This window comes from Dama dama, chromosome 20, assembly GCF_033118175.1.
Source record: "Dama dama isolate Ldn47 chromosome 20, ASM3311817v1, whole genome shotgun sequence".
NCBI lineage: Eukaryota > Metazoa > Chordata > Mammalia > Artiodactyla > Cervidae > Dama > Dama dama.
In genome coordinates, this window is record NC_083700.1 from 14,676,915 (window position 1) to 14,686,558 (window position 9,644).

The 9,644-nt window shown below is 42.9% G+C and overlaps 1 protein-coding gene across 1 annotated transcript in view; it reads right to left on the reverse strand.

The window, feature by feature from the left end:
- The window catches only part of LOC133040590 (hepatic and glial cell adhesion molecule-like), a 29,733-nt gene extending 20,964 nt beyond the window's left edge, over positions 1–8,769 (reverse strand). The window contains exons 1-3 of the mRNA XM_061120477.1: positions 8,718–8,769; positions 8,192–8,290; positions 1,045–1,422 (exon numbers count right to left, since the gene is read on the reverse strand). Of these exons, the coding sequence (XP_060976460.1) occupies positions 1,045–1,422; positions 8,192–8,264 (451 nt within the window). The 5' untranslated portion in view covers positions 8,265–8,290; positions 8,718–8,769. The remainder of the gene's footprint in view (positions 1–1,044; positions 1,423–8,191; positions 8,291–8,717) is intronic.
- Between the last annotated feature and the right edge of the window lie 875 nt (positions 8,770–9,644).

Consider the following 9,644-nt stretch of genomic DNA (forward strand, 5'->3'; position numbering starts at 1 on the left):
ATCAATAACCTCAGATATGCAGATGACACCACACTGATGGGAGAAAGAAAAGAGGAATTAAAGAGTCTCTTGATGAAAATGAAAGAGGAGAGTGAAAAAGCTGGCTTAAAACTCGACAACAAAAAACTAAGATCATGGCATCCAGTACCATCACTTCATGGCAAATAAATGGGGAAACAATGGAAACAGTAACAGACTTAATTTTTTAGGGCTCCAAAATCACTGCAGATGGTGATCACAGCCAAGAAATGAAAAGACACTTGCTTCTTGGAAGAAAAGCTATGACCAACATAGACAGCATATTAAAAACCAGAGACATTACTTTACCGACAAAGTTTATTCTAGTCAAAGCTATGGTTTTACAAGTAGTCATGTACGGATGTGAGAGTTGGACCATAAAGAAAGCTGAGAACCAAAGAATTGATGTTTTTGAACTGTGGTGTTGGAGAAAACTCTTGGGAGTCCATTGGACTGCAAGGAGATCAAACCAGTCAATAGTAAAGGAAATCAGTCCTGAATATTCATTGCAAGGACTGATGCTGAAGCTGAAGCTCCAATACTTTGACCACCTGATGTGAAGTACTGACTCTTCACAGCATCAGAAAAGTCTCTGATGCTGGGAAAGACTGAAAGCAGGAGGAGAAGGGGAAGACAGAGGATGAGATGGCTGGATGGCATCATCCACTCATTGCACATGAGTCTGAGCAAGCTCTGGGAGTTGGTGATGGACAATGAAGCCTGGCATGCTGAAGTCCATAGGGTCACAAAGAGTCAGACATGACTGAGTGATTGAACTGAACTGATGATAAATACACTTACCCCAAATTTTCTTTCTCCTTTTCCAAAACGCTGAAATGATTTTATCCCTGCTTTGAATCTCAGCTCTGTTCATTTGTGGTAAACCTACTTATCCTAGCTCTGAATGAGAAAATGGGATATGAAGTCTGGTGTCTTGAAGGGATCCTGAAAAATGGGGCCTGTGTGAAACTCCTACCACAAAAGCAGGAGGGCAGCCTTAGTGTGGGGTGAGGAGGTCTCACTTACCATCAACAGTGAGGTGGAAAACCTCAGTACGTTCTATTCCTCCAGTGAAGCTGGCTCGAGCCCGGTACTGCCCACTGTCCTCAGAGGTCAGGCTCTCAATCTTCAGAGACCTCACGTTGGGTACGTGGACCCTCTGCTGGTACTTGTCCTGGAGGCTGACCCAGGTTGGGGTTTCTGCCCCACGGCGGACTCGCAGCAGGACTCTGTAGTTTGACTCAGGACCAAAACCCCATGAGACTTCCTCTGGGTCAGCTTCTTGCTCCTTGATCACATGAAACAGCACAGAACCTCCTCGTATCCCATATATGGGAACAAATCCAGAATCCTGAGCTTCAGAATCACGTGGTCCAGAATTCTGTGCCACTGTGCTGCAGATGCCTAGGACATTGGAGATAGAAAATGTGAGTAGTTTCTCACTTAAGAAGAAAAGAGAAAGCAACAGAACTTATCGTTTTCATGAAATCCATCCAATATACTCTCCTGATTCTTGGAATGCAAGTACAGTGAATTTGAAGTAATTCTGGAATCTAATCCTGGTTCTGGTGGTGCCTAAGCTTGAACAAGTTACTTAAACTTGCTAACCCAGATTTTCCTTGCTTGGCTGATAATGATGTGTGTGAAATATGTGAGATCATCCTCTGAATCACATTTTCAGGTATATATACCTGTGAATTTGTAGGAGGAGCTCCCAATGTGTCTCTCAAAGACCCCCCTTCCTCCTGTTCACACACTTTTGACAACTCTTCCCCTGGAATATTGGCTGCACCTAGTGATTTGCTTCCAAGGAATAGAATACAGACACAGATGGATGTCACTCCATGATACTGGGTTACACAAGACTGTGATGTCCCTCTTCCTTACACACACACTCTCTTTCTCTCCTTCACTCTTTTTCTCACTCTGAGGAATACACCTGCCATGTTTTCAGCTCCCCTAAGGAGGGGCCCACATGGCAAGGAACTGAGGGAGCCTCTGGCCAACAGCCAGGGAGGAACTGAGGCCCTCAACCCAACAGGCACAGAAACTGCCTCCCATCAGCAATCGCACAAGTGAGCTTATAAACAGATCCTTCTGAGATGACCCCAGGGTGGATGCAGCCCCAGCCAAGACTTTGATGTTAGTTGGGGACACCTTGAGCCAGAGAGGACTCAGCTGAAATACCCCTAAGCCCTGACCCATGGAAACTGTGAAACCATATTGGGTGGTGATTGAGGCACTACGTTTTGGGGTGACAGGTTATACAGCAATAGACACCTAATACAAATATGAAGGCTGCTCTCCTTCCTGTTCTTTATAGGCAGCATAGAGGTCAGGACAGATAGACTGTGCTGTGTAAAAACAGCTATAATACCTCAGAGTCTTAGACAAGGGGTGTTTATATCACACACCCAGGTCCCAAAAGACAGTGAGAAAGAAGCCCTATCACACATGGAGGAGGTGCCACCTCCTTGTAGCTGCACCCATGGAGCTCACAGCATCCTCACAGGCTCCCAGTCCCACAGTAGGGAGGGGAGACAGGAGAATCACCCAAGGGTTTCTCTGCTTCTGTCCAGATATAGTGTGATTTCTGTTTTTGCTTTTTTGCCAGAACTGGTCACAAGGCCCTGGCTAACTGCCATGGCCTAGAATATGAGAGGGAACAAGTGAGCATTTAATGAACTCTGCCATCCCTGCCACCAAGTCAGCACTTCCCAACGAGTCCCTGAGAGATCACAGTGAGCCTTCCTCAAGACACTTTTCTGCAGAGCTATGACCACTTGGCACATACTCCTCAGGGCCAGTTGCTCCAGAGTTTATCTTCCACTTGAGGCTTAAGTTGCAGGGACCTGATACCCTCTGTCCTTTAGGGGACCAGTGTAGGACAGTACAGGACCAGGGAAAGTGCCACAGAATAACTTTATCCTGAAAGGAAAAATAATCTCCTTCTTCCAGCAGGTCAAGATTTGCCTGGGTGGGGCTCTGACTGCAGGGGACACAGTCTTCTCTCCAAATCAGTACATTCTCATCTCAAACCTGCCTTCCTCCTGCTGTCCTAACACACATTCCTCGTCTCACTGGAAGCAGAGAAGAGCTCATGCCAGCATTCATATGCACAGGTGTTTCAGATACTTTTGTATTCATTTAATCATCAACTCATGTGATAAGGCATCACCTCAGGATCAGGCCTTCACCACAGTCCTTCCAACTCCTCTTACAGAACCCACAGACCCTCTTACAGACCCTCACCCTGAGCTTAATGACCTTTTAGTCCCAGGTCAAAAGGCTTCACAACATGTATCATTAGAGAAAGTGGTCCACAAGGTATTCACTCGTCCATATATTGTGTCTGGATCCTCAGAGTTCCTCTTTTGTCCCTTCTTTCCACACCTCACTCCTCTATCAGACCCTAGTGCAAGACTAGGTCTGGTGCAAAGGACTGCTGCCCTGTAGAGCAGCAGTCGCCAAACTATTGACGCGAGGGACTGGTGTCATGGAAGACCATTTTTCCACAGACGGGGGATGGTTTCAGAATGATTCTATTGCATTACACTTGCTGTGCACTTTATTATTATAATAATATACTGTGACATATAATGAGATAATTATACAGCTCACCATAGTACAGACTCAGCAGTAGCCCTGAGCTTGTTCTCCTGAGCTTGGTAGTAATTTGAGTGATGGAGAGTGGCTGTAAATACAGATGAAGCTTCACTCACTCACCTGCCATTTACCTCCTGCTTTGTGGCCAGGTTCCAGTGCTTTTCCATGGCCACGGAATTGGGGGCCCCACTGTAAAGCACACACCCTGGTGTGGCAATAGACCCCCACACACACTGTTCACAGAAGATCAATAGAGAAGACCTGGGCAAGACTGTGTTACCAGTCTCTCTAAACAAATCAGGACACAAACGCCATGGCCAGAAGGCCCCCATGACACAGTGCCCTATCCCTCTCTCACCAGAAACAGGGTTGGCACAACATTTGAGCTTAGGCTATAGCTTCCAGAACTAAGGGAAAACAAATTTCTGTTGTTAATTCACCCATCTGTGGCATCTTGTTTGGCAGTCTTTGCAGTGTAACACACCCTACAGGTTTTAGAAAAAATATATCCTGCTGACACCTTGATTTTGGGCTTGTGAACACTGGAACTGTAACCATACATTTTTGCATTTTTATATCATGCAGATTTGGGGTTCTCATTAAGGGATTAGTGCCTATATAGGAAGAAGAAGAAGAAAGAGAGAGAAGTGTCTCTCTCTCTCCTCCCCCCCTTCCTCTCTCCCTTTCTCCCTCTGCTCTCTCTGCATGTCTGTCTGTCTTTCTTATGTAATCTTTGAGCCCCAGGAACTATAGGAAAAAACAACAACAACAACAACTCTAACATATCTCTCTAGTGAAATAAAATTGACAGAAGAGAAAGCTTACATTTTACTCTTGACACAAAGTTACTTAGTTAAATGGGATGTAATGTCATGCAAAGTTGATTGTTATTTCAGGACATCTGTTTACCATGCTTTCCAGGTGGCACTGGTGGTAAAGTACTGGCCTGCCAATGCAGGAGACTTAAGAGACATGAGTTTGATCCCTGGGATGGGATGATCCCCTGGAGGAGGGCATGGGCATACACTCCAGTATTCTTGCCTAGAGAATCTCATGGACAGAGAAGCCTGGAGGGCTACAGTCTGTAGGGTCAGAAAGAGTCAGATACAACTGAAGCTACTTAGAACGAAAGTTTTCAAATGCTCTCTAATCCACTGTATTTTATATAACTCTGACAAGTTCATATAATGACTGGGATACTAAACCCAAAAATTAAAACAATAAAAGCTTTCCAAACTTTCTCCAGAATTGATACCTCACTGGGTCTTATTATTTATCATCAGTTTTTATTTAATTTCATTATAAACTCATAGTCTGCGATGAAGTCCTAAATGAGATATACAGAGAACAAGATGGTTGAGGAGTAGGCAGATGCAGAGTACACCTCCCTCCACGGATGCATCAGGAATACACCTTCAGACAGAGAAGTGCTTGTAGAATATCACCTGAGAGCAGACAGGAGTACCTGATCACTGCAAAAGAATATACAGAAGCATGAAAAACTCAGTAGGATAAAGGAACTAGGGAGGAAAAGAGTTAGTAGGACTAGACCTGCCCTCGGCTGTTGGGGGAAATGAAGCAGGGGTCTGACCCCACATTGGGGCAATTGTCTGGGTCAGAGGAGAAACATTTAAGGCTGAGAGTGAAACAGCTGATCTGTGGCAACCGAAACGGAAGGAGAATCAGACAGTCCTTGCCGCAGTCATACTGCAGACAGGGACACAGGTCCCCTAGAAGGCACAGTGTCTGGGAGCTTGAGTGCATGGATTGTGGAGCAATCCCAGGGCGAGGGCTGCTTGTTGACTGCAGAGAGGCAGACCTAGAGGACACGAGGCAGCAGATTGTGGTGGGAAATGCCTGTGGAAGAAAGTCAAGCAGCCATGGAAGCAAGGCAATACTGCTGAGTCATGCATCAGACAGACAAAATCACAGGATACAATATCAATACACAGAAATCACTTGCATGCCTGTATACTAAAAATGAAAAATCAGAATGAGAAATTAAGGAATCAATCCCATTCACTATTGCAACAAAAAGCTTAAAATGTCTAGGAATAAACTTACCTAAGGAGGCAAAAGAATTCTATACAGAAAATTATAAGACACTGATGGAAGAAATAAAAAATGACACAAACAGATGGAGAGATATTCCATGTTCCTGGGTAGGAAGAATCAATATTGTGAAAATGACTATACTACTGAATGTAATCTACAGATTCTATGTGATCCCTATCAAATTACCAATGGCATTTTTCACAGAGCTAGAACAAAAAATTTTGCAATTCATGTGGAAGCACAAAAGACCCCCCAAAAGCCAAAACAGTCTTGAGAAAGAAGAATGGAGCTGGAGGAATCAAACTTCTGGACTTCAGATTATAGTACAAAGCTACAGTCATCAAGACAGTATGGTATTGGCAAAAAAAAAAAAAAAAAAAACAGAAATATAGACTAATGGAACAAGTTAGAAATCCCAGAAATAAATCCAGGCACCTATGGGTACCTTATTTTTAACAAAGGAGGCAAGAATACATAATGTGGCAAAGGCAGCCTCTTTAAGTGGTGCTGGGAAAACTAGACAGTTGCATGTAAAAGAATGAAATTAGAACACTTCCTAACACCATACACAAACATAAAATCACAATGGATTGCAGACCTAAATTTAAGATCAGAAACTATAAAACTTTTAAAGGAAAACATAGACAGAACACTCAATGACATAAATCAAAGCAAGATCCTCTATGACACATCTCCTGGAGTAATGGAAATAAAACAAAAGTAAACAAGGGGGACCTGATTAAACTTAAAAGATTTGCACAGAAAAGGAAACTGTAAGCAAGGTGAAAAGACAGCACTCAGAATGGGAGAAAATAATAGCAAACGAAACAACTGACAAAGGATTAATTTCCAAAATATACAAGCAGCTCATACAACTCAATACCAGGAAAACAAACAATCCAATCAAAAAATGGGGAAAAGACCTAAATAGACATTTCTCCAAAGAAGACATATAAATGGCTAACAAACACCTGAAAAGATGTTCAACATTGCTCATTATTAGAGAAATGCAAATCAAAACTACAATGAGATATCACCTCACGCTGGTCAGAATGGCCATCATCAAACAGTCTACAAACAATAAATGCTGGAGAGGGTGTAGAGAAAAGGAGACACGTACACTGTTGGTGGAAATGTAAATTGATACAGCCACTAAGGAAGACAGTATGGAGATTTCTTTAAAAAGTGGGAATAAAACCACTATATGATGCAGCAATCCTACTCCTAGGCACATACCATGAGGAAACCAAAATTGAAAAAGACACATGTATCCCCTTGTTCATTGCAGCACTATTTACAACAGCTAGAACACGGAAGCAACCTAGATGTCAATCAACAGATGAATGGATAAAGAAATTTTCGTACATATACAATAGAGTATTACTCCACCATAAAAGGGAATACATTTGAGTCAGTTCTAATGAGGTGGATGAACACAGAGCCTATTATACAGAATGAAGTAGGTCAGAAAGAGAAAGATAAATATCATATGCTAACGCAAACATACAGAATCTAGAAAGATGGTACCAAAGAATTTATTTGCAGGGCAGCAATGGAGAAACAGGCACAGAGAACAGACTTACAGGCATGGAAGTGGGGAGGGGAGGGTGAGATGTATGGATAGAGTGACATGGAAACTTACATTGCCACATGTAATATAGATGCACAAGGGGAATCAGCTATATGTCTCAGGTAACTCAAACAGGGGCTCTGTATCAACCTAGAAGGGTGCCATGGGGAGGGAGATGGGAGGGAGTTTGAAGCGGGAGGATATATACATATATCTATGGCAGCTTCATCTTGATGTTTGACAGGAAACAATAAAATACTGTAAAACCCTTATCCTTCAATGTAAAAAATAAATAGAAAGCTAAAAGTAAATAAATAAATGAGATTTGCAGCTTTCTCATGACAGTCATCCTTTAAATTCCCTTTTTGCTTAATTCCCAGTCCTCTCTGCTTCACCCTCCTTTCTTTCTTCTCCAAGTTCACCCCCTCCTGGAACCCACTTAGCAGTTTGCTGTTCCTTCCATGGTTTCTTCTTTCTTTTACAGCATGTAGCTATACAGACACCCTTAAATTTTGGAGGCTACTCCTACTTTTACAAAATTAGAATTTTACTGTATTTAACATCCTGTATCAGTCCAAGAAAACTAGACTCCAATTGCTTCCTCCAGTTCAGATACAGGGTTCTAGGTCTGCCCTTTCTCCATGGGACAGTGGCAGAGGCTGTTACATTCCCCTGTCAGGTCAGGGGGGCTTTGTTCCCACTCCTTTGGTCCCCAGAAGCTGCTTCTGTATCTCTCTCTATTCCTCTCTCCAAGTAGCTCCAGGCTGTCTTGTATTCCCTCTTATTGATACAGTAGTGACCTCACCTCCCTAGTAATGGATCCCTTACTGTAGCAAAGGCTGCCTCCACTCAGGGGTCCCAGCCTCAACAAAACTTAAGACGTCAGAGAGAGAAGGGGTCCCTGTATCTCGACCCCTGCCACAAAGAGCCCAGGCTACTCACTGAGGAGGAGGCTGGTGAGTCCCAGGAGCCGTGTGGCCCAGCAGAGGTGGGGATGTTCTGAGGAGGGCTCCATCTCAGGCTGCCTGCCAGGCTATGCGGCTGCAGAGGAAACAGTTAGGAGGAGCACAAGTGAGCGGGAAAAGCTTCACTCCTATGAGTTCTTGGGCTCTTCCCCACCCCAAGGGTGGGGCTACCAAGTTAGTTCTGGATGCCAGCTCACAGGGCTAGAACAAGCCATTCAGATGTTCATATTATTCCCAGAACCTACAATAGGACCCCAATAAACTATTGCAGAATAAATATATAAACAACTCCACTTTATGATATACCTGTACTGTATTGGCAAGGCACCCCATTCCTGGAACTAGACATAAAAACTACACATAAAACCTTACCTACAATATAAGCTTAATTAAATCCTAATAACATGATAATACCGAAGCATTACATGCATCTAATGAAAGATCATCCTGAAATTACAAAGAGATTAAGTAACTTGCTCAAGGTTGTGTTTTAAGTAACTTACAAGTTGCTCACAAGGATCAACATCAGCCCAGCCATGGACTTGCTCAGGAGAGTGTCATTTCTGAGGATCTTACATCATGACTATGAAAGCCTGAGGAGCTAGAGGTCGGCTGTTTCCTTATATGGGAGGAAACTGCAGCTCTGGGAGAAGGATTAGGTAGCCTAGGTAAAGGAAAATTTGGGATAGAGGATCCCATTAGTCTTTTCTATAATCGCCCTTCCTGGTGAAAGACAAGAGGCACCAAACCAGCCGTGCGTGGTTTACCACAGAGCAGCAGAGAAGCCCCAGAGCTGGGCTGGAGGGAGAAGCAGACAGCAGCAGGTAGAGGCTAACCATCAGTAATCCTCTCCTCTTCTCCTCCTTTATAATAGAACTAATAATTTGCCAGTTTAAAATTATGTTTCATAATTTTAATGAAAAATATACAGCACTAAAAGTTTTTATATTATTAAGAGGATGATGGGTGGTTTCAATGAGTCATTCAGGGAAAAGAAGATAAATACTGAGCAATGATAGCCATAATTAGAAAACAATGCATAATTCAACATGCGTGTTAAAATGTGAAAGGTATAAAATCTCAGAGTAAGAAAATTATCTCCTTTATAAAAGAAATGAGAAAAATGGCTTCCCTTCTAGATCACTTTTTCAGAACTCTGGAAAATAACTATGACACACAGTAATCCGATGGGGCATTTATTCAAGAAAAACAACAGAATCCCAATAGGAACAGGAAGTGTTGTGGTGTATTAACTTGCTCTATGTTCTCAAGTAGCATAAATCACCTGAAAAAGAATAGCCTGTATTCTTGGTGAACACCAGAGATCTTGCAACCACCAGAGAGAGCCATTTCAGAGTTTCATTCCAAATAAATTTGTCATGATTTGACATACCTGTTGGTACTCTTCAAGATCCCACTTCAAAAAAAAA